We start from the raw sequence: 26,587 nt of genomic DNA on the forward strand, positions 1-26,587 counted from the left end.
ATGTTATAAAGGGACATACATAGGGTAAACCATATAGACTATCTGTACAAGAATGTTTTTGTTTTCTACATTTAACTTTAGATCATCATGTTTTCATGCACAGACCCCTAAACCTTTTTATAGTTTGAGCAAACCTATGTAAAATGTGTAAGTTTCATATATTTGATAAGAACATTATAACAACTTTGGCAAAATGTTCAGCTAATGATAATGGCCAACTCGGCCAGGGTACAATGAAACCTGTTTGTGAAACTAAATATTGTAGAAAAACAAACACACAGCACCATCATAGCTACAAAATTGCACAATTGATAAAGATTTATACCCACTTCTCTTCACAGCCATAAGATAAGTTCATTATAAATCTTGTAACAGTTCACTTCTTTTTTTTTTTTTTTACTTTTATTTATAACCAACAATGTATACCATTTAGATATGTGCATGATTGAAAAATTTGTTTCGGTTCGGATCGATTCCGAGTTTTTCTAATTTTGTTTCGGATCGATTCGAATTCAGAAAACTTCTAATGAATTCGTTTCGGTTCGATTCTGAAATTCGGTATGTGTGCTGTGTATTAGACTAGTATTATGTACTGTATATTAGGTGTAACCCATAGCAGAGTGATATAACCTAATATACTGTACAATACTAGTGTAATCCATGGCCATCCGAATTTACCGAATAAATCCGAACTAATTCGGATTTATTCTGTAAATTCGGCAGTATTTTAATTCGGAAATTCGGATCGATCCGAATCTCCGAATTTGCCGAATTTTCCGAATCGATCCGAAACGAATTGCACATGTCTAATACAATTATACCAGTTGCATGTCATTGCGCCACGCAGGGCATAGTATCATAACTTACAGTGTTCAGAGGAGTAAGTAACCGTTCACTTCTTATTGCATAAAATGAGTTCCACCAGCATCACAAAAATGGATTTAAAACCTTACAGAAAAACAAAAACAAATTAGCCAACAAAAATCCCTTTATATAACAGCCCACTCTTAAAGGGACAGTCTAGTATAAATTAAACTTTCATTATTCAGATAGGACTTTTAATTTTAATCAACTTTCCAATTTACTTTTATCATCAAATTTGCTTTTTTCTCTTGGTATTCTTAGTTTAAACTAAACATAGGTAGGTTAATATGCTAATTTCTAAGCCTTTGAGGGCTGCCTCTTATCACATGCTTTTTAAATCTCTTTTCAACACAAAGAGACAGAAAGTACACGTGGGCCATATAGATAACACTGTGTTCAGGCACAGAAAGTTATTTAAGATCTAGCACAATACAATGCTAAATTTAAGACAATAGATAATAAACAGTCACAGTCATGTGATTAGGGGGCTGGAAGAAGGTTCCTAGATACAAGGTAATCACAGAGGTAAAAAGTATATTAATATAACTGTGTTGGTTATGCAAAACTAGGGAATGGGTAATTAAGGGATTATCTATATTTTAAAACAATAACAATTATATGGTAGACTGTCCCTTTAAAGGGACACTGAACCCAATTTTTTTATTTCATGATTCAGATAGAGAATGCAATTTTAAGCAACTTTCTAATTTACTCCTATTATCAATTTTTCTTTGTTCTCATGTTATCTTGATTTGAAAAAGCAGTAATGAAAGTTTAGGAGCCGGCCCATTTTTAGTTCAGCACCTGGGTAGCACTTGCTGATTGGTTTGCTACATTTAGCCACAAATCAGCAAGTGCTACCCAGGTGCTGAACAAAAAATGGTCCGGCTCTAAAGCTTACAGAACTACTTTTTCAAATCAAGATAGCATGAGAACAAAGAAAAATTCATAATAGGTGTAAATTAGAAAGGTACTTAAAATATCATGCTCCATCTGAATCATGAAAGAAAAAAAAATTGGGTTTAGTATCCCTTTAACATACGCATAAAAGAAAAACTTACACTAGTTAGTGAGAAATAAAATCAATAAATAAACAAAAAACAAGACAATGTTGTCAGCTTTGAAATATTGAGACATGGCCACAAGATACCTTACAGGGACAATAGAGAATTTATGAATTCTGCATATTGGGCCAAGGTGTGGGTAACAAAATTCTGACAAAGCTTCCAGAATGCCCCTGCCAACCCCTGAAGACACCTTTTGTTCTATCCATTGAGATTACTTTACTGTAACCAAACACACAGGCAAATATTTTAGATCCACAAGCATTAACTTTTAAGCAAGCGTGTTTCCTAAGTCTTGCGGTTGTAAATATTGGTTTTCTACACTAATATCTCACAAATGAAACGTGAACTGCTACCATGTATTGGGTAGCACACTCAACTATAGATGTAAAAGCAGGAAAGCACACTATCAAAATGCTGAAAAAGAAACGTGAAACAATGAATTTTGAACATGCTCTTGCTTTCACAAAGTCTGCCAGCAACCTAATGAGCATAATCTATGAATCTAGACCAGTGTTTTTCAACTCCAGTCCTCAGCGCACACCATCAGGTGATATTTTCATGATATTTGGACAAGAACACAGGTAAATTTATCAGCTGATCAGTAACCATGATTACTAACCTGCTCTCACACATCAGCTGATTATTTCACTTTTGCTCTAATTCAGATATGAAAATCTGGCCTATTGGTGTGCCCTGTGGACTGATGTAACAACAATAGATTTCCTTATGGCTCTTTATTAAGTACCATTCTTTAAAATATTATGTTATTAATGTAAATAAATGAGTCCCCTAGTAATTTAACAGCATCATACCCTTATTTACCCTTTTTGGTGGTGGGGGAAATCAATACAAGAATAACCTAATCTAATGACATTGTGTACCACATAATTAGATGCCTTGCAAAATGTAAAAAGCAACAAAAGCAGGAAAAGGAAACAAATTTGCAGTTTTTACAGTGACTTTTTTTTCCAACAATTTTTAAATTATTCAAATAGCTTTCAATAAAAAGGATGCGGTAAGATCCAAATATGCCTGGATTCACTTTCAACCTCAACTACTGTTAATGCAGGAACTTTACTCAGAGCATAAAAGAAGAAGCCACAAACATTACCATTAGCATATTTAATGTACTTTCTAGGATCTGGCTTTCTATTATACTGCATGCTCGCAGCCATTATTTCCTCACTACTCAAGTTAACTTTACACCTCACTGTTTTATTCGAATACAAAAATAACAAAAATTTTCATTTCTTACGGAATATATATCCCCCCCCCCCACTAGCTTCTCTTGCTACCTATAACCTAGGTTACAAGTGGAGTGCAAAAATATTAGTGCCATTCAGGGGCAGAACTACTAGCGGTGCAGGTGGTACAGTACCCCAGGGGCCCATCAAGCAGCTCAGCCGATTTATGTCTAGCACGTTTTTTTTAAACATAAACTTTTCCAAAAGTTAAATATGTTAAAGGGATATTCCAGTCAAAATTGGAAACCACATGGGTGCATTTCGGTATTGAACAGAAGCATTTTTGTAATATACATGCATTAGCAAAAATGCTTCAAATAAAAGGTATAGCTGTTTCAAAAGTGTATTTAAGTATGCACCGTGCACCACTTGCTCAGATAGCCTATGGTGATTGTACCATCTGGTAATGACTCTATTTGTTAATTGCTGACATGATACAAGTCCCACTATTGATCTGAGCAGCTGTATTATTTTAAATGTGGGTGCAGTGAGAATATCTAGCTATGCTTCACATGCAGAGAAAAATGTTAACACCAAAACAGTGATAACTTTTACTAGAAGCATTTTTGCCTATACATTTATATTGCAAATATGTTTCTATTCAAAGATGTAATTTATCTATGTGCATTTAAATTTTGACTGGGATGTCCCTTTAAGTAGGTAGGGCAGATGTACCTTAGCTGCAACCAGGGACCATCTCCTCCAATCAGAACGGTAACCTATTAACCAATGGCGTTGCAGGAAATGTTTTTGGATCACTGGCGGCAGAAAGGAAGAAGCAGGAGACAGGGCTGACACTGTCACATAAGAATCTGCAAGGTAGGAAGGCACAACAGTATAGGTGTCTTTGTGGTCTCAGATTTTTTTTTTTTTTTTTTTTTTTAAACCCTATCTGGGCTATTTGTATTATTTTTTTTGTCTATGCAGGCACAAGGCTATTAATGTAAATTTATGGGGGGTTTTCAGCCCGCTCCTTTTAAGTTGATAAAATCTTTCAATTAAAGGGACAGTCTAGTCAAAAGGGCATGTAATTTTAAACAACTTTCCAATTTACTTATATCATCAAATTTGCTTTGTTCTCATAGTATTCTTAGTTTAAAGCTAAACCTAGGTAGGCTCATATGCTAATTTCTAAGCCCTTGAAGGCTGCCTCTTATCTGAATGCATTTGACAGTTTTTAACAGCTAGATGGCATTAGTTAATGTGTGCCATACAGATAACATTGTGCTCACACCCGTGGAGTTACTTATGAGAGGCACTGATTGGCTAAAATGCAAATCTGTCAAAAGAATTGAAATAAGGGGGGCAGTCTGCAAAGGCTTAGATACAAGGTAATCACAGAGGCAAATAGTATATTAATATAACCATGTTGGTTATGCAAAACTGGAGAATGGGTAATAAAGGGATTATCTATTTTTTTAAACAATAACAATTCTGGAGTAGACTGTCCCTTTAAAGGGGCAGTATACACCAATTTTCATTTAACTGCATGTAATAGACATTACTATAAAGAATAATATGCACAGATACTGATATTAAAATCTAGTATAAAACCTTTTAAAAGCTTACTTAGAAGCTCCCAGTTTAGCACTGTTGATTAGGTTAGGCTGGGACACCCACTAAAAGGGGATGAGAGCAGAACCCGCCTCTCCATCTCCCCTGCATATGAAAAAACCCATTATACAAACAGAAGCAGTCTGAAATCAGTATATATATAAGTATACATCTAAAACTTTGGGGCTTGGTTAGGAGTGTGAAAATCAGCAAAATGTTAATTAAAAATAAGCAAAACTATACATTTTAACAACACACCCATATGGGCTATTATGAATGTATCATCTACAAAACATTTATGCAAAGAAAAATCTAGTGTACAATGTCCCTTTAAGGATCTCGTATAATTTGCACAACACTAAGAGTGTAAATCTAACAAACGGTTAGTGCGTCACGTGTGGGAGCAGGCTGTGACCGCAGTCTTGAGAACAAGGGGTATTCCTTTATTTTATAGGGTAATTGATACTGAAGTGAATCACAGTAATGCTGGTGTTAAAGTGATGGTAAACTCTCCCCTTTTTAAAATCAGATCTGGAATGTAAGCGCTATTTTAGATGGAGTTTTATTCATCATGTGCAATGAAGATGCGCTATAACTTAGTTATTAATATAGATATGAAATTCAAATACCCCACGTTACACCACCCACTTCAAAAGTCAATTTTCCTGTCAGCTAAATGATTGAATTACTCTCCAATCAATGCTCTAGCTACAACAAAAGTGCCATATGGGGAGAGCGCGGATTGGACAACAATTCAATCTGTTAGCTCACAGAAAAGTTTACTTTTGAAGTGGGCGGAGGAGCATGCAGTATTTGAATTTCATATCTATATTAATAACTAAGTTATAGCGCATCTTCATTACAGCTAATGAATTAAACTTCATCTAAAATAGCGCTTACATTCCAGATCTGATTTTAAAAAGGGGAGAGTTTACCATCATTTTAAAGCACAGGGCAGTTATTCTAAACCAGTGATTCTGAACAAAAGAAAGTTTTGGTGTTTCATATCCCTTTAAACTTTCACGATTCAGACAATTTTAAACAACTTTTCAATATACTTCTACAATATAACTTCCTTCATTCTCTTGGTATGCTTTGTTGAACAGTATTCCTAGGTAGGGTCAGGAGCAACAATTCACTATTGGGAGCTAACTGCTGACTGGTGGCTTCACATATTGGCATCTTGTCATTGGCTCACCCAATATGTTCTGCTAGTTTCGAGTAGTGCATTACTGCTTCTTCAACAAATGGATACCAAGAGAATAAAACAAAGGGGATAATATCAAGAAATTTGAAAATTATTTGAAAGAAAAATTGTGGTGGGTTTTTATGTCCCTTTAAAGGGACATGAAACAAAAAGAAAATATTTTATGATTTAGGTAGAATATACAATTTTAAACAACTTTCCAGTTTACTTCTAGTATCAACTTTGTTTAATTCTCTTGGTATCATTTGTTGAAGGAGCAGCAATGCACTATTGGTTTCTAACTGAACACATGAGTGAGCCAATAACAATCGGTATACATATGCAGCCACCAATCAGCAGCTAGAACCTAGGTTATTTGCTGCTACTGAGGTTACATAGATAAACCTCTCAGTAAAGGATAACAAGAGAAGGGAGCAAATTAAATAAAAGAAGTATATCGGAAAGTTGTTAAAATTGTATTTTCTGTCTAAATCATACATGTCTAATTATGACTTTACTGTCCCTTTTAGGAAGAACAATTTAGAAGAAATGTAATGGTTTATATAGGAATATATAGGTCAATATATAAAAACAATTGCTGGGGTAGAATTATAGGCAATTACATGTGTCCTGTAGCAAGACAGCAGAATTGTTTTGCATTCATTATCTTAGGAGAAGGGAGAGCCCTGCACATTGCTGCATCAGCACGTAAGATGAGCCATTTTCTATTTCCTCTCTCTTTGGGTGCAGTAACAGTTGGAACAAGTAAGGCTATGTGTGGGCAGTGTAAGAAATTCAGTGTAGCTTCTCTCCCACAGCATCTTTCTAACACTTTGCTCCCACAACTGCACAGTTTTCAAATTGATATTCGCTTTTTAAGAGATGAAATTCTGCTATAAATAATTTAGTGCTGCTTCAGTTTAAGAAAAATTGTAAATCGAGTGAATAAAAAATGCAAAGCAGTCCAGCCAGGTCCAACAAACAAAAAAATGTATCATCTCAAAACAAACAAACAATAAAACCTGCAGCCCTATTTTAGCTGACATAAGATTTACTTATTGGTATTAATCTTAATTTTCTTAACAAATAACTTACATAATGACCATTTTTTTAATCACTGATATAACTATAAATAAACAGACTTTTAGACCCAAAACAGTCCCACAAAATAAGGAATAGGCAGAAAGACAGGATGACTTAATGTTTGATGAACCCAATACTTAAAAACTCAATTCAGGCTATATTTAAAATGGACATGAAACCCTAAAATGTTCTTTCATGATTCAGATAGTGCATACAGTTTTAAACAACTATCCAATGTACTTGTATAATCTAATTAGATTGTTCTCTTTGTATCCTTTGTTGAAAATGATACCCAGGTATTACTGGGAGCTAGCTGTTGATTGGTAGCTGCACATAAATCACTTTTGTGATCTGCTCAGCTAGGTCTCAGCAGTGCAGTACTGCTCCTTCAACAAAGGATACCAAAAAACAAAGAACATTTGAAAATAGAAGTAACTGAAAATTGGGTTTCATGTCCCTTTAATGTCATGTCCCTTTAACTTTTATTTTACAATTTGATGAATGAAACAAGTTAAATATATGTTGCACATGTAATGTTGACGGTTCTAATTCAGAGTATACTGTCCCTTTAAATTGGAAAGATGTTTAAAATTGTATGTTCTATCTGAATCATAAAAGAAAATGTTGGGGTTTACGATACCTTTAAACCCCTGATAATAAGCATAATGTTTTGCCATTTAATAGAGCCGCTACAATTGTGAGCTCTCAGGGAAGAACCAAGAGAACTGCGCGCTCCTGCTTAGTAACTTTTTGATGCCATAGATGAGTGCAGCTCTAAAGCAGGCAATATGCTCCTTACTCAACACAAGCACAGCCTAACACTCAAGCACAGCCAGTGCAACCCCAGGACGTGAGTAACACATTGTGCTGCAAGCGGGCGACTCACAATACTGCCTGGTGCCTACCAATGCCCGTGCGGTGTCACCCTGCAGCAGTGACGTAGCAGCCGCACATAGGCCGTGCCACGCGAGGGAGGGGGACATTCCGGCCGCCGCGTCACTGAGGGGGAGCCCGACTACGTGCGCCGCTGTCACCGCCCTCTCCTCTAGTTTTCTGGCTGGGGAGGCGGGTTATCCAGCTCAGCGGAGAGACGGCTGCTTGTTGACTTCCTCATAGTGGTCACTGTGGCCGCCGCCGCCGCTCTGACCACGAATCTCCAGTACACGAGGTAAGTCTGTAGTGCGCGGGGTTTAGTGAGTGGGCAGCTTTCACAGTGGTTCAGAAGTGAACTTAAGTAGTGCACTTGTCTTTTAACACTGCGGCTACCCATTATTCTCTGTCGCAGCCAGGCGGTTAATGGAATTATTATAGGTATTAAGCAACCCTTTTCTTTCTATGAAGGCAATGCTTACAGGCAACTTGCCCCTGTTCCATTGTTATTATCCGTCCTGTCACCCGCTTCCTGTGTCCCTAGTCCGTGGGCGTCACCTCCTCACCGCCCCCAATCGGGATCCACCCGGTAGTTATTTGCAGAATACAGTAGTGACTAATAACCTGTAAGGTCCTGGTTCTGTCCCTGTGTGACCCTCAGCCACCTGTATAGAATAGCCGTGTTTAGTCATTCTCCTAGGGCTATTGTTATGGGATTTATCAACTCACATGGGAGTTCTTCTGAGCTTTAATGAATCTAGACTAGGGTTCATGAACTACAAGCATCAATAGTTTGTTTGCATTATTTTTATTCCATACGACGTGTATTCACTAAACTACTAGTGATGTTTCCAATTTAGTCAACCAGGAACTGAACACATTTAAATACAGGTAATTCTTTTAATACTTGTTAAATCTAGAACAGGCACAATTTACTAATTCCCTTGTAGAACTTTAAGATAAACCTTAATCTTGTCATCCTTTCTACTTATTTCACTAACATAACTAAGAGAGCTTTCCAAACCTCCATAAGATATTTGTATATTAATTTGTTTCTTGAAACTCTTCAAGCAGATGTTAAACCCCCTTAGGATAAAAAAAAAAGCACACGCGTTTAATTTTTCTTTAAATCAAATCATGACACACTTCAAGGTTGGACTATTTCTCTGGTTTGTTTTGATCTTTTTGTGAATTTGCAGACAACTGAAGTCTTTTTCTTATGGTTATTGTGCAGTGCAAGGGATTGATTAGTCAATTGGAAGAAGTATATAAAACAGTGTAAATGTATTAAATGCAATATTTGTAGATTGAGCTATCAATAATACTTAGGATTTCCCAGTGTTATTTTGTGCATCATTACTATTTTAGATCTTTTCTTATTTACAGTTATCAATGTATGGTATTTTTTTTTTTTTTACATATCTATATTATGAGAATATATATCGACCTAAAATGGTATACTGCAGTCATTTTGCAGTTTACAGATGTTATGTAATTCCGGTGCTCTATAACTCTTGTTAAAAATTAGAAGCCAGTAAGAATATTTAGTAGCCAGACACTGGTATTTGTATATAGATATTTTTAAAAACCAAATGGTTGTTTATGTATCTACTTTAACATGCATTATGCACACATGTAAAACAGTATACTATATTTTAGACTGGCATGTAGGAAATCCATCTATGTTCCCTGAACAGTAAACTTATTTTTTATTTATTTTTTATTCAGATGCTAATTGTTTGAACTGGGGGTTGTGTGCATTCCAGATCACATTAATTGCATGCAATTTTGTTTTAAAATATAACTGCCAAGTCATAAAGAATTAGTTAAAATATAACTACCTAGTTATAACAAATTGTCATTTTTAGAATGTATTCGAGTGTGCATCAGTAAATAAAGGCCTATAGAAAGCATTTAGTCTGTAATGGAAGTGCGGTGCCTATGGAAATGCTTCAGTCTATATGCCATTTAAGCACATGGCACAGTTAGACAGCATGTGGTGAGAGGGTGGTGTAATCATTAGTGCTTTTGATTCAGTAGTCTTGCAGCACATTTATTTTCGTTGTGAAACCTTGTAACCATTTCTGTGCTGGACCAAATTGCTTAGGTTTTAAATTGCATATAGCTTTACATGAATAGGAAAGGGGGCTTCTATTAGTTTAGTTCCGTGCTATATAAACACATTTGCAAAAATGTATCTGTTTGACAGTTTTCTGATTTGTAGTGTTCTTGTCACAGTCCTTCATCATTTTTTAGTGCACTCATTTGCAGAAAAGATGATACATAATATCAAAAATATAACTAATTTGGTGTTGAGTAAAAACACCTTCTTTTTTTAAGGAGCAATTGGATATCTTCCAGTAATGCTTGCAGAATCTTGCCAAGACAAATTGACAGTGCAAAGATAATTACCACGATACAAGGGCCTGATGTGGCTTAACACTCGAGTGCCACAGCTGAGCACCCACGTCTCCATCTCACATTGTTGTACATCATCTCCCCTTTTCCAGCCCACATCCTCTGCATTTGGCCTGCTCTGTGCTTGAATCCAAATTATATCTTAATGGGTCTGGATGTAAAGGTAGGTTTGTGGTACTTACCTTGATAAACAGTTGCACATTTGGATATAACTGTATGTTCCTGATATGAATAATAGAATTTGTAACATTTTAAAGGGATACTAAACCCATTTTTTTTCTTTCATGATTCAGATAGAGCATGAAGTTTTAAGCAACTTTCTTATTTACTCCTATTAGCAATTTTTCTTCGTTCTCTTGCTATCTTTTTATTTTAAAACCCCCCAGAATATAAGCTTAGGAGTCTACCCATTTTTGATTCAGCATCCTGGGTAGTGCTTGCTGATTGGTGGCTGCATTTAGCCACCAATCTGCAAGCGCTACCAAAAATGGGCCGGCTCCTAAGCTTATATTCCTGCTTTTCAAATAAAGATGACAAGAGAACAAAGTTATTTGATAATAGGAGTACATTAGAAAGTTGTTTAATATTGCATGCTCTATCTGAATCATGAAAGGAAAAAAAATGAGTTTAGTATCCCTTTAACATTGGCCATTTGTCCAAAATAAAATTCGAGTGTGTTTCAAAATGTTAGACATCCCTAATTTAAACAGTTCCTTTAGTGCTAAACAAGTTAAAGCTAATTTAGGGTATACTATAGAACAGAGATGGCCAAGTTACTGCCCAAGGGCCACATGCGTCCATATGCAGTTGTTTTTTCCCACAGAGACCTTAAACAAGAACTACAAATGTGTTTTATAGTTTTTGTGTTCTTTGGGGACTTATGGTGGTGGGTGGGCAAACAAGGTGGCCACAACTTAAAATAGCCCTATGGAGGGGAACATCATACAGAGGACAAACAAATCAAGTACCGCGTGCTGGCCACATCTGGCCGGTCAGTATCTGTGAGCGGATTACTAACATCAGTAAATTGTTGCTGAAATTGTTAACTAAGTGTGTTAATACCAAATATTACCAAATGTGTTTTTTTGTTTGTTTATTTTTAACCAAAAATTTGATCATTTTCTTTTGATGTGTTTAGTATAACTGTAAGTATACAGTCAAATCCCTAAATTAGTGACTGTCCCTCCATATAATAAACTTTCATGATTCAGACAGAGCTTGTCATCTGAAACAACTTTTCAATTTACTTCTATTATCTCATTCAGTCCATGCTTTTGGTATCCTTTGTTGAAAAGCTGACCCAGGTCGGCTCAGGAGTAGCAATGCATTACTAGGAGCTAGCTGATGACTGGTCGCTGTACAAATTTGCTTTTTATTGGCTCACCCCGTGTTTTCAGCTAGCTCTCGATAGTGCAGAGCTGCTCTCTTCAACAAAGGGAATGAAGAAAATTTGATTATAGAAGTAAATTGGAAAGTTGTTTAAAATCACATGTTCTGTCTGGATCATGAAGAAAACTTCAAAATGTAAAGTACTGTTATGTCCAAAATCGCAGTCTTTAGAGAAAATGTTTAGCACATACATATACTGTCTTTACCATCATGCTTACAAATTGTATATTTCGGAGTTTTTGTGAATTTTGAAGACTATGCAGGTGACATAAACAAGCAAAGCTGCAAGTGGTTGTCTTGTTCATTGTTGCTTTTAAATGTTGTTGTGGAACCACAAGGTTACTTCCTTTTCCTGTTCACTTGTTTAATTTTATTTTTTGCACAGAGGACTTTTGATCATGTCTTGTTTTTCTAAATGTTAAGCGTTTCATTTTCTATTATACCTTTCACAAAAAAGTATAACTCAATGCAGAATTTTATTGATCTGCACATTTAATCTGTGTGCTGAGTATAGCACACTGGCCCAGAGAGCTCCTGTAATCCTTTTTCCCTCTTGGAAATAGACATTTAAAGGGACACTGTACTGTATAATTATTAGGGATGTGCAAAATTGGCATCTGCTAGTGAATAGAATGCTGAAAATGGCCGCAGTCTGACACATGTGGCTCATTTTAGCACCAGATTTATTAGAGTAAAAGTGCAACACTCACTGTATTTGCACAGATATGTGTATTGCATTTTTACTCTGGTGCTGAAATGAGCGAATGTTGCAGACCGCTGCCATTTTCTGCATTAATTTCCCTAACTAATGATGAATTCCAGAATTTTGCACATCCCTAAAAATTATTTTCCACTTAATGTTTTTCTATTTACTTTTTATATATACTGCTGATTGTTTAATTTATGAGGAAATAGCTCCTTTAGGTTTATTTTTTTTCTTGTCCAAAATAATGTATTTTCTCAGTGAAACCACCACTCCTTATTATCATTCCCATCCAAATGGGTTGAGGCTGCAGAAAGACTATACCTATTTATCTTATCTGTCTCTACACAAAGGACAATGCTTTAGTTATTGACATTTTTATTATGGACACTGTTTTCAGTATGCAAAAACAGATATTTCAGTTGCAAAAAGAAACCTTAAGGAACAATTGCCAAAAATATTTAATAATATGTAACTGGTATAACAAGTCATTAGAAACATATAGGGTGTCTTTAAATCCAGAAATGACACCTGTGTCCGGAAGATCATTTTAATTATTTTGTGAATTAAACAAAAAAACTTTTCAACAGGTTAAAAGGGCATCATTTTTTTCCTGAAATATGTGTGCAAAATTTGTGAGCAATCTGGCCCCTACAGTCTAGTTGTACTTTTTTTTTTTTTTTTGTCAGCTTTAATCCCAAAATAAACAGCATTAACGTTAAAATATTGATAACGTGACAAACTGTTAACATGTTTCAATAGTATTTATTTTGTGTTATTTAAATTATATTCTTTTTGCTATGAGTTATAAAGCAATTGAAAAGATTCTGAACAAAAGTATAGTCACAATTTGTTTTGCCTGCAAGATAGCCAGTTAAATATGTTATTTGCAGTATAATTGACCCCTTTCATTGCACTGTTGATGTCAATTTGATATGAAATAGACTTTTGGCTTAGTAAACAGGTAGATAGTCATTTGTATGGTTACCCACACTCATTTTGGTTGTCCATCACATGTACACACATCTAGCTACCAAGTCATGATGGTATGTATTGGCATTTGTAATAAAATATTTCTGTATTTGTCTATTGCTTTACATTATTTACAATATTTTTTTTTCATGGTCTGTTGACTGTAAAAAAGATAATTTAAATGTCTTTCTGTTGTAGATCTTTATTTTTTTTTTTATCAAACTCAAATATGATTACTTATTATTTTTAGTAGTTAGTTTTATGTGTTGAAAAAGGGGGAACCAGTGTATTTTTCTATGACCTGTGGCAACCTGGCATTCAATATTTGTCAAGCCCTATTCTATTGTAAATATATTGTTTAAATTTATTCAGTGATTTTACATAAACATTCTAATGAAAAAATAAAATTATGTATTTCAATAGAAAATACTATCTTTAAACAAATTCCTTTAATATGCAATGTGTTTTAAAGGGACAGTCTACTCCAGATTTTCTATTTATTAAAAAGATATATAATACATTTATTACCCATTCCCCAGTTTTGCATAACGAACACGGTTATATTAATACACTTTTTACCTCTGTGATTACCTTGTATCTAAGCCTCTGCAGACTGCCCCCTTATTTCAGTTCTTTCGACACTTGCATTTTAGCCATTCACTGCCCTCTCACAAGTAACTACATGGGCGTACGCATAATGTTGTCTATATGGCACATGCCCTCTAGCTGTGAAAAGCTGTCAAATGCATGGAGAAAAGAGACGGTCTTAAAGGGCTTAGAAATTAGCATATGAGCCTATCTAGGTTTAGCTTTCATTTAAGAATACCAATAGAACAAAGCAAATTTGATGATAAAAAGTTAATTGGAAAGTTGCTTACATTGCATGCCTTTTCTGAATCATGAAAGTTTATTATTTACTAGACTGTCCCTTTAAACCCTTCAGATGGGTTTAAAAATTAATGTTGTACTCCTGCGGCTCTCCAGATTGGATATGGCAGCTGAGCAAATGAGAAGCAGGCATACATGTGTCTGCTCTAATCATTGGCCATATCCTCATCTGGATAAGAATGTGGGTGTGTCTACGTTTAACCCTTTAGAAGGAGTTAAACACAATAATGAAGGAATTTGTTTTAAAATATGGTGCTCGAAGTTTCATCAAACAAAGCATTTTATTTTTACACTAGACTATCCCTTTAAAGTTTAATTTTTCTCCACAACCATTTAATTTACCTATTCCATTCTCTTTAATAGACAAATAGAATACTTTTTCTGTCTGAAAATGTTTCTGTTGTTGTAAACTGAAACTTTTTTATTTTATTTTCCCTATAGGATTTCCGATACGTGTGGTCATAATGTTGCTTATTGTTTTCCTGGAAAGGTGAAATACAGCTTTATAACAAAATGGCAGACAAAAGTGTAAAGCCTGCACCTGGACCTGTTTTTATTGAAGTGGAATATGATTATGAGTATGAATACAAGAATAAAAAGATTGTCATAAAGCAGGGAGAAAAATATATTCTTCTGAAAAAATCAAATGAAGATTGGTGGCAAGTTAAAAAGGATGAAAATGCCAAACCACTCTATGTCCCAGCACAATATGTTAAAGAGGTGGCTCGGAAAGCTTTGATGCCACCTATCAAACAACAGAGTGTACTACCTAATAGCCCACTTAAGGTCATGCAAGGGCTACAAAGGTCCACAGAGAATGTAAATAAATCGCCAGAACTTACAAGTTTTGGTAAATCCTCTTCTAGTCAAGTTTCAGGTCTCGTTCGCGATGCCAATCAGAACATTGGACCAAGCAATAGTCCGGGGCAGACAAGAGGACTCACATTAGATATTGTACAAAATAATGGAAAGCTGAATAGTGACTTACATTCACCAAAGGCCTCTAATAGAAGTCCCTCAGCAATTCATTTTCCTTGTCCGGAGCTTATGGAAATAGAAAAAAATAGTTTTTCAAATGAACAGTCTGGTGATTCTGCAGGTGAAAGCTCAGAAAAAATTCCCCTGGATTCAGAGTCTGGAGATGAACTTAGTAGCAGTTCGACAGAACAACTGCAGGTAAGAGAGCTCTGGGGTTCAGATCCATCACTAATGCAGGATATAAGGCAACGACTAAATGTGTCCACTGATATTATTCATACATTAGCACATGATCAACCTGTGCTTTTAGTTCCATTTAAATTTTTCAGTTCAGTGGAAGTTTGCTTGTTTATAAAGATACAGATTATTTAGTTCATCTCAAACCTAATTTATTTTATTTTCTGAATTTGTTGAAAAATGTGAAGTATTAAATTGTATTTTGATAAGTCTTATAAAAAAAGTAATTTTTAGTATAATACTTTACCTGAAAGTTGGTTTTGTGCAAGACTTGGCACATGCCAGGAACCATGGCACTCAGTAAATAGGACTTGGTACCTGTTAAAATGCCCATCTGGTCCTACTACCTGGGGACGTGCACCTTTTTGCTTAGCGATGCAGACACAGCCACATGAGCCACTTCCATACAAGAGACAGCTATGCTCAGTATAATTGACCACAACTCTTCCAGCTTTCTACATAGTGAACGTCTTCAGGGCAGAAGGGGCTGCTTCTCATATTTTGTACAGTTGAAGGTTTAAATTAATCATTTATTTCTTATCATCACTATTATAGGGTTTAACCCATGTTTTTTTACTGGCCATTAAAGGGTTAAATCACTGCTCTTTGTTATACTGGCAATCAGAGTTTAATCATTGCTGTTTTATGCTGGATATAATGGTTTCATATCACAGACTTCTGTACTCTTGCAGCTTTTAGAGGTAAAGAAGGCTAACATTTTAACAGGATTGTTTAGACCACTGCTTATTTAAGAAATCCATCTTTACTTTTAAGCTTTATCAGATCATGGTCAGCAGTGTAAGAATTATTATCTAGCATGTCCCAGACAACATTTCAAATCTTATTTGAGAGACACTGGAATGTGAAAAATTGTTATTGTGTTCATTTTTTTTTCCACACAAACATTTTTTTTAATCAAGCTAATAAAAGAAGGTTGCACATATTACTGCTTATGTAGGGAGGGGTTGGAAGGCAACACACGTTGGTACTCAGCCTCTTTTTTGAGTTCAGAATGTTATTGTACTTGCTTCTATATTCTTTTAAAACACTCTTAGTTGTCTTAAAACAATAAAATGACTCTGGCTGCTTCTCCTTCTGGCTTCTAATTATTATCTAAATCTTGTCAAACCCACTTAAGTGCTCTTAGTTGCCCTTCGCTGCTTAAGGGACCCCTGATGTTTGAAGGTACAGAAACCATGGTTACTATCGGGGCTTACTGCTCTTCCATATGTTGCTTGAAATTAACCATGGGACAGAGCTGTTCTTAGCCTGTTTGCAACCAGTCTGTGCTGAACCGGTCTTGCTTAAATGGACTACGCTTCATGATCCAACTGGGTGGCATTATGAAGTAGCCGGGTGGGGGCAGTGTAATATTTTTTAATATATCATTTTCTGCTATCCAAAGCACACATTAATTACATAATTTAACATGAATGTATTTAATGATAATTTGTGCAATAACATTTTACCCATTAAAAAGGTCCTGGGGAGAACACTGACACTAGATTGAGCATGTTGGTTTCACAATGGTGCTAAGAGTTTTGTGTTTCTCAGACCTAGCACTCAACTCAAATAATGATTGTAACAGGAATGTACAATGACCTCTGACGAGGATCCTTTGGCCAATTTGGCTACAGTCACGTGCCCAAAAAGAGTTGGTGTGAAAGGAACTTTTCATGTTAGAGGTGTGCTTTGTTTATGGTCAAATGAAAAATAAAATGGTTATGTAGGCATTGGAGAAACCTCAAGTAAAGAAATCTGTCTAGTAACTAAAATTGTTTTAGGAGCATTTGCATTAAAATGGTCTATAAGCTTTAATAAATACACTAAGTAGACCAACAAGAACTGGTGATGATTTTCCCTTATAGGCAGATGCTTTTGCTTTTTTGAAGAGATATTAAACGGTAAATAGATGCTAGACATAATGATCTTTTTAAAACAAAAATTAGCCTTAGAATAATATGTAGATGCATTTTTTTTTTTACAATTTTATATTAGTTGTTTAAATATTGAAGTGTAAAATGTTAGTTTCTATGAATTACTGTAGTTTATATAAAGTAATGGGCGTTGGCATGTTTGAGCTTAAAGGGACAGGAAAGTCAAAATTAAACTTTCATAATTCAGATCGAGCATGCGGTTTTAAACAACTTTCCAAATTACTTCTGTTATCAAATTTGCTTTGTTCTCATGGTATCTATATAATTACGTAATAAAGCGCATGCACAGTCAGAGGTAGCAGATTCTGATAGAACACCGGCCCATTTTAGGTTCAGCACCTGGGTAGCGCTTGGTAAATGGTGGCTAAATGTAGCCACCAATTAGTCATCCAGGTGCTGAACCAAAAATGGGCTGTCTCCTAAACTTTTGTTCCTGCTTTTTCAAATAAATATAAAAAGAGAACAAAGAAAAATTGATAATAGTAGTAAATTAAAGGGCCAGTAACCCCACCAAATAATGTTATATAATTCTGCACACAGTGCAGAATTATATAACGTTAGCCTTGCGCCTGGTTTCTAAAGCAGAGTATTGCAAAGATATTTACCTACGAAAATCTATTTTTCAGAACGCCGCTCCTGGCTCTACTGAGCGGGTCTGTTTTTTACCTAAGCGCATCAGGCACGCTTTCTAGTCACAGCACGCCCGATCGCGCCATTAAACTGAATGTAGCTTGCTCCCGCTACCATACCTGAGCGGAAGCGAGCTACATTCAGTTTAATGGCACGATCGGGCGCGCTGTGACTAGACAGCGTGCCCGATTCGCTTAGGTAAAAAAACAGACCCGCTCAGTACAGCCAGGAGCGGCGTTCTGAAAAATAGATTTTCGTAGGTAAATATCTTTGCAATACTCTGCTTTAGACACCTGGCGCTAGGCTAATGTTATATAATTCTGCACTGTGTGCAGAATTATATAACATTATTTGGTGGGGTTACTGGCCCTTTAAAAAGTTGCATTCTCTATCCAAAACAAAAAAAAAAAATGTGTTTAGTATCCCTTGTTATTACTAAACCCATTAGATTAGTCATTTATATTTCATAATAAAAAGGTGACATTTTGGATATGTGGAAAGTGTTTAGGGCTTTTAGATAAGTTGTAATTTAAAACTTTGTTTTATCATTGGTTAGCTGCATTTTTACTCTCCAGCAATTATCAAAGACTATTGTTATTGCAGTGCTCCTGGGCATTGAGTTTCATTTAACTCTATCTGTGCTGTAGAACCAAAAAAAATGATTCTAGACCACTTATTTTTCTTTTATTTATGTAAGAAAATAAATTGCTCTTGTAATAATGTTTAAAGGAATGTGTAGGTCAAAAGTCGTGTTTAAACTTGTTTTATTAAAACTTTAAAAACTCTATGGCTTTCTGTCTCTTACAATTGTTCAAGTAGGCTAAATCCTTATTTGTTTTACGGTTATGATTTTGTTTCAATGAACATAAATAGTACTGATTTCTTCTTCTTCTTTTTTTTTTTTTTTTTCTTCTTTCTTTGTGCCCATTGAAGTAATTAGATTTGGAATGTTCACTTTTTTTGTGATGCTTTTATAAACCTGAAGCAAGTAGTTATCCAGAATATTTCTGAAAAGTAAATGTGACTGAAATACTGAGTTGCTTTTATAGCCAAGAACTTGTCAAGCTATTAGTATGTGTGGCATTTGACAGGGAACAAGGGTTAAAATGTCAACCTTGATATAACTTGTACTGGAATGAGTCAGACACAGTACTGAGAGTGCCAGCCTTCCCTTCTGTAGCAACCCCCATGCTTGTTATCTTTCAATAATGCTTATTGTTCATAAGGCTTCAGCTGTGCACAGAATGAACCATTTAATAAGCTATTTTCTTACCTCTTATTTTGTCACCAGAGCATAGTACCGAAGGCACAAACTTAGTTCTTCAAAAACCAAACCCAGCTTTTTTTTTTCCTTCCTTATTATTCTAATCTCTCGCTGTCTCTCTTGCTTTTTCTCTTGCTTTCTCTCTGTCTTGCTTTTTTGTCACTTTTCTTAAGCTCCTTTTTTTTTTTTGTTTTGTTGTTGTTGTTTGTACATTTCAGAAACGAGACTGTTAATAAAGTGCGCTCAACCCGCTTTAATATTCAATACTTTTTTGTTTTTTGCCACTACTATAGCTATTTGCTTGCCTTTAATGCACAGTATAATGTATATGTGCAATCCTGGGATAAGTAACCTTTTACTGTATATCTCTTACTGTGAAGGACACATCCTGTTCATGTCTGTATAGTGTAGTAATATGTTCTTTTCATTTCCCTAAGACAGATACATCCCACATGTATTTTTTTTTATTTTTTCTTTAACACATTTTGCATTTAATAGTTTTTAACTTGTGAGTCTGTGACCTATTTGCAAAGATTGTTATTAGTCTTTTATCCTCTTAAGTAGTTGACTATTACTTCAATTGTGAAGCAGATGGATTATATGAGGGATGACTGTCTTGTTTTGATTAATTGTGAGTGGTTAAGATTCTAGCTGAAGTCACCACTGTTGTGTTTTTTTTAATCAGATTTTGTTTTTTACTCTTCATTTAGATCACATGCTTTTCCTTACTATGGTATAAGGACCATTGCATACAACATAATTGCATAATACATAGACATTGTAGTAGCACTTATTGTGAATTTGAAATAAGCAGTAGATATTCATTCTGACAAATTTCAAAATTGACTTCAGTATGTTGGCCCCTATATCATGTGACAGCCATCAGCCAATCAGACTCCTATTATACGTATACATGGAGCACATTTGCTCATGCTTAGTAGTAGCCGCCTCAGAAGTTGCATTTTAAAAAGACTGCACAATTTGATAATGATGGTAAATTGAAACGTTTCTTAAAACTGCACATTCTGCCTCTATATTGAAAGTTTAATTTTGACTTTAGCGTCCTTTTAACTAATTTCTAAATTGCAGATAGGTGGCAACTTGTTCTGTTCGTTATGCTTCTAATGATTAGTCTTTATTGCCCCACCTACTGGCTCTTTGGTCATATAGTCTCAGTAAAACAAGTGCATATAAAATCTAATAAATGATTGCAGTGCACAAATATATCATCCTTTTACTTCGAAATAATTTTTTTTTATCAAGTATTTACAGAATCCATGTGGGATATCATGTTTGTGGCTCATAAACTTCAAAATTACTAACTTATCATAGTGTTCAGTGTGGGGGGTTGTAAATAGTTTTCATCTAAGGCTCTTGAACTTTCTCACGTTCTCTCTCTCTCTCCTTTCCACCATTAATCTATAATTCTCTTATGCTCTTTAAACCATATGTGTACTGCTCGGTATATAGCAGGCTTGACAATTATCAAGAGCCAGGCTTTTACTTTAACACTCCTAAAAAATGAACCTCTTGCTCCTCATTCATTTTATAGAAACAATTGAGTAGCAGAATGCATGTCACATTTTATTCCGGCATTTGTCCACCCATGTATAACTATACACACATGGCTGAGTCATTTAGTAAATGACTGGCTTCTTACTAGGTGGTCTGGCTCTTTAGTTTCATTTTTGTTTGTAACCTGGTTACCTTTTCAGTTACTTTACATAAATATCCTTTTACAGAGATGAATTTGTTAACTTAGGTGCTATTGCGGCTTACTGCATCTTTTATAGACCACACCTGGAATATACAGTTCCCAATTCCATCTGAAGACCTGTAGCCTTGATATTCTACCTGGAGAGAGAAGTATGATTGGTTTAACAAGCTGGCTCAACGTTTCCTCCATATCGCTCCCCATTTGTATGTTTGCTGAGACTTAAAGGGACAGTCTACTCCAGAATTTGCATTGTATACAAATATAGATAATGCCTTTTTTTTACCCATTCCCCAGTGTTGCATAACCAACATGGTTTATATTAAAGGGACATGAAACCCAATTTTTTCTTTCATGATTCAGATAGAGAATAGAATGTTAAAGAACATTCAAATTTACTTCTATTATCTATTTTGCTTAATTCTTTAGGTATCCTTTGCTGAAGAAATAGCAATGCACATGGGTGAGCCAATCACAAGAGCCATCTATGTGCAGCCACCAATCAGCAGATACTGAGCCTATTTAGATATGCTTTTAAACAAAGTATATCAAGAGACTATAGCAAATTGAATAATAGAAGTAAATTGGAACGTTGTAATTGTTTTAAATTGCATGCTCTATCCTGAATCATGAAAGAAAAGATTTGTTTCATGTCCCTTTAATATACTGTTTACCTCTGTTATTATTACCTTGCATCTAATCCTCTGCAGACCGCAGCCAACTATTGCTGACTCCTAGGTAACTCAACGGGAGTGTGCAACTAGCACTGTCTAGCTGTAAAAAAAAAAGTCAAAATGCACTGAGATAAGAGGAAGCCTTCAAGGGCTTATAAATCGGCATATAAGCCTACCTGGGTTTAGCTTTCAACAAAGAATACCAAGAGAACAAAGCATTTTTGATAATTAAAGTAAAATTGGAAGTTGTTTAAAATTACATGCCCTATCTGAATCATGAAATTTTAATTTTTACTAGACTGTCCCTTTAATAAAACCTTAAATTTTTGTCAACAGTTCAAATAAAAAAGATGTGACACTACTTTTTTTTTACTTAATGCATTTTTACTTGTAGGGTTCCATATTGTGATTGGCACATTTAGTGGACATAAAACATGTGAAGCAGTCATATTGGGTTATAAGAATACAACAGTAGCAGGGCTCAACAAACCCATGAGCCAGGGAGCCGCTGGCTCATAGAATTTTACTCCTGGATCCTAACTTTTTGGGTTAGTGTCAATATATCTATATTCAAATACAACTGTCTGGCTCCTTAAATTCATACGGGCTCGTAAATTTTAAACAGATTTGTTGACCCCAGACAGTAGTATTTTAAAAGGAACATTAAACACTAAATACATTTTATAAGTATACTAGGCGATAAGCCTGCCCAGGTGGCAGTCTATGTTTAAAAAAAAAATACAAACCCCCAAGCTAAAGTTACAAAAAAAAAGTAAAATTACAGAAAAAAATAAACAAAGCTATCCAAAATAAATTTTTTAAACCTAATCCAATACCCCTATTAAAAAACAAAACAAAATAAAAACACCCCCTAATCCAATACTAAACTACCAATAGCCCTTTAAAATGTCCTTTTAACAGCTTTTACTTGCAAAAATTACCAATTGCCCCCTAACAGTAAAAACCCCACCCACCAAACCCCCCAAAATAAAAAACCTAACACTAAAAAAACCTAAACTACCAATTGCCCCTAAAGGGGCATTGGTATGGGCATTGCCCTTAAAAGGGCATTCAGCTCTTTTCCAGCCCAAAAACCCTAATCTAAAAAAAAAAGCCTAAAACTAAGCCCCAAATCGGTACTCACCGTTCCTGAAGTCCATCGGAGGTCTTCTTCCAGACGGCTCCATCATCTATCTTCATCCGGAACGAAGGTGGCGCTGAGCGGTCTTCCCCGGTGCGTGGATCCTCAGCGGTGGTCCTCGGCGGCGTGGAGGCTCCTCTCCATCCGATGTCAGTCATACACTGAAGATTGAATGCATGGTACCGCATTTAATTTGTAGTACCTTGCATTCCTATTGGCTGAAGTCAATAGGATTAGAGCTACTGAAATCCTATTGGCTGTTCAAATCAGCCAATAAGATTTCAGTAGCTCTCACCCTTTTGGCTGAAAAGGTATGCAAGGTACCCCAATAAATATGGGGTACCTTGCATTCAATCTTCAGTGTGCGACGGATGATCACATGAAGAGGAAGCCTCCATGCCGCTGAGGATCCATGCATCGGGGAAGCAAGCTCTGCACCTCCGCTTCGCGCCGCCTTCCCTCCGGATGAAGATAGAAGATGATGGAGCCGCCTGAAAGAAGACCTTTTCTGCCGGACTTAAAGAACGGCGAGTACCTATTTGAGGCTTGGTTTTAGGATTTTTAATTTTAAGATTAGGGATTTAATGGGCTTGAAAAAGAGCCGATTGCCCTTTTTAAGGGCAGTAAAAGAGCTGAATGCCCTTTTAAGGGCAATGCCCATACATATGCCCCTTTAGGGGCAATGGGTAGTTTATTTTTTTAGTGGTAGGTTTTTTATAATTTGGGGGGTTTGGTGGGTGTTTTTTTTTTTTTTTTTTTTACTATTAGGGGGTAAAATAGCTGTTTAACTTAGGACAATGCCCTACAAATGGCCCTTTTAAGGGCTATTGGTAGTTTAGATTAGGGGTGTTTTTATTTTGGAGGGCTTTTTTATTTTCATAGGGATTAGGTATAATTTTTTTTATTTTTTGCAGTTTAATGTTAGGATTTTTTATTTTAATTGTAATTTAGTAGTAATTGGGGTTAATTTAGGGGCTGTTGGGTTAGGGGGCTTAGTAATTAAATTAGTTTGCGTTGTGGGGGGGTTGGCGGTACAGAGTTTAATATATTTAGGTTTATTGCGATATGGGGAGTTGGCGGTTTAAGATTTAATAGGTTAAATAGCTTTATTGCGATGTGGGGTTTAGGGGTTAATAGATTAAATAGGTTTATTGCAATGTGGGGGGGGTTGCGGTTTAGGGGTTAATAGATTGAGGTTTATTGCAGGGGTTAATTACTTTATTATTTTGCAATGTGGGGTTTAGGTGTTTGTTAATACTTTGTGCGGGCGGTTGCGTGTGTTTTTTTTTTTTTTTAAGGCTTCGGGTTTGCCTACTGTGGATCCTTTTGACTGCGCGCAGCCAACATTCCTTTGAGGATGCGTGCGCAACTGGAGACGGACGTGTTACAAACGCGATTATAGTATAGATTATTGAGGTTATTCCCGCCTCCCTCTAGTTATGGGTGCTGCCTTGTTGAAATCTATCATTCACTACATTCAAGTGTTTGTACATGGGCAGTTATTCTCCTTCCAAGTGTTCTCTCCAGGACGTTTTAGTGGGTGCACCACACGGCTAAAATTTTAGGGACACTGAACCCAAAAGTTTTTTTCATTCTCTTGCTATCTTTATTTGATAAAGAGCCAGACACATTTTAGTTCAGTACCCTGGACAGCACTTGTTTATTGGTGGGTGAATTTATCCACCAATCAGCAAGAACAACTCAGGATGTTCACCAAAAATGGTCCGGCATCTAAACTTACATTTTTGCTTTTCAAATAAAGATACAAAGAGAATGAAGAAAATGTGATAATAGGAGTAAAATAAAAAGTTGCACTATCTGTATCACGAAAGAAAAAATTTGGGTTCAGTGTCCCTTTTTAGCTAACATTGGCTAAATGTACCCACCAATCAGAAAGCGCTATCCAGGGTGCTGAATCAAAAATGGGCTGGCCTCCAAAGCTTTCATTCATGCTTTTTCAAATAAAGATACAGAGAGAACAAAGACAATTGATAATAGTAGTAAATTAGAAAGTTACTTAAAACTGCATGCTCTATCTGAATCATAAAAGAAAAAAATGGATTTAGTGTACCTTTAAATACATTTATGTTAAATTATGTAATTAATTTGTGCTTTTGATAGCAGAAAATGATATAATATGCCCCCACCCAGCTACTTCTTAATGCCACATGGCTGACAAAAAATTCTGTGGAGAACACCACTTCAGATAACTGAAGTGTAACCTAGGTTCCATAAGGACAGCACCCATGATTAGAGGCAGATGCACAAGTGTTTAGTGTCCCTTTAAAACGTGTTGCTGATAAATGCATTTTGTACTCTGGTAACTAACTTTGGACCTTTTGAGAATTGTGTTTTTTTTATTTTATTTTTATTTCGCTTTCGGAGATCAACCGTAAAAATAAGTTAAAACAATATATAGCAAATCTTATAGGAGACACTTGTCTGTTTCTGATGTACAAGTGCAGAAGAATGCTGCTACAGTAGTCCATTTTCCAGGAACAGAGAATTGTGAGGCAAAATGTTTCAACTAACAAGATTGTTTTGAGAGGCTGTAGCAGCTTAGGCCCACTTTTTTGTCCACAAACAGAGGATTGGGGGGCAGCATTAATAAATGTGATGGCTTAGAAGCTTGGTCATTAATTACAGTGATCTGTCAACTGAGTGTGTATTAGATGATTTCATCATGAGGTTTCTCCTCTAGCCTGGGTTTTTCACCTATTCACCCACAGCCTTTGAGTCATAAGATTTAACAAGAATAAGGGGGACAGAAGTAATTCTGTCTTCTTGCCCAAGATGTACTTATTTCATAGAGGTACCTTTTGACTTTCTATGTGTGTCCAGACTTTCTAATAGGTCTGCTCTTTTTTCTAGTTGTCTGGCTTAGCATCTGACGGCTTGTAGATTCTGTTTGATAAAGATTGGACTTTCAGCAATCTTGCAAAGTATCTACATCAATTAAGGATGTTGTTCTTTGTATTCTGTGACACTTAAATGGACCAGAAATCTTCAGTACCTCAGTTGGATTTACCTCTGGTTCAGGAGACATCCTGTTATGGACTATTTGTCCATCATTAATAGAAGGGAGTATATGTACATGAAAATACTAACTTATTTTCTTGCAGAGCCTAAGTTAACATTGCATTAAAAGAATACTAAAAACACACTGCCTTAAGTCTTGCAATGATTTGGCATTCTATGTAAGTGTGGAAATTGTTGGAATACATTAGCACCTGATTTGCTGCAATTGCTCTTTAGTGGCAAACTCATCCTCAAAAGGAGAGATAAATGGAAAACTTAAATTCAAACATGGTTGTGCCTATTCGTTTATAGAAACTCAATGGAATTTAGAACAACCATTTTCAGAGTTTAAGGGACACTCAAGTCAAAATAAAACTTTCATGATTTAGATACAGCATGCGATTTTAAACAACTTTCCAAATTACTTCCATTAACAAAATGTGCAGTCTTTTTATATTTACAGTTTTTGAGTCACCAGCTGCTACTGAGCATGTGCAAGAATTCACAGAATATACTTAAATGCATTTGTGATTGGCTGATGGCTGTCATGTCATGGTACAGGAGTGGTGAAAATAGACATAACTATGAAATTTGTCAGAAAAAAAAATCTACTTCTCATTTGAAGTTCAGACTAAGTGCTATTGCATTGTCTCTTTATCGTGCATTTGTTGTTTATGCAAATTGGCTGTATTTAGCGGTCCTTTAAATCAGTGTTTCTCAACCGTGGTCCTCACGTACCCCCAACAGGCCAGGTTG

The 26,587-nt window shown here is 35.7% G+C and overlaps 1 protein-coding gene across 6 annotated transcripts in view; it reads left to right on the top strand.

Moving 5' to 3' along the window:
- The first annotated feature begins 8,041 nt into the window (after positions 1 to 8,041).
- ARHGAP12 (Rho GTPase activating protein 12) overlaps positions 8,042 to 26,587 on the top strand; it is a 172,375-nt gene continuing 153,829 nt past the window's right edge. For 2 of the 6 annotated variants that reach the window (XM_053713861.1, XM_053713865.1), the window contains exons 1-2: positions 10,271 to 10,449; positions 14,680 to 15,414. In XM_053713861.1, the coding sequence (XP_053569836.1) occupies positions 14,752 to 15,414 (663 nt within the window). In that variant the 5' untranslated portion in view covers positions 10,271 to 10,449; positions 14,680 to 14,751. Of the gene's footprint in view, positions 8,167 to 8,602; positions 8,760 to 10,268; positions 10,450 to 14,679; positions 15,415 to 26,587 lie in introns of those variants that run through there. The other 4 variants (XM_053713862.1, XM_053713863.1, XM_053713866.1 and 1 more) reach the window with 4 other exon arrangements.

This window comes from Bombina bombina, chromosome 5 (assembly GCF_027579735.1).
Source record: "Bombina bombina isolate aBomBom1 chromosome 5, aBomBom1.pri, whole genome shotgun sequence".
In the NCBI taxonomy this organism is placed as follows: Eukaryota; Metazoa; Chordata; class Amphibia; order Anura; family Bombinatoridae; genus Bombina; species Bombina bombina.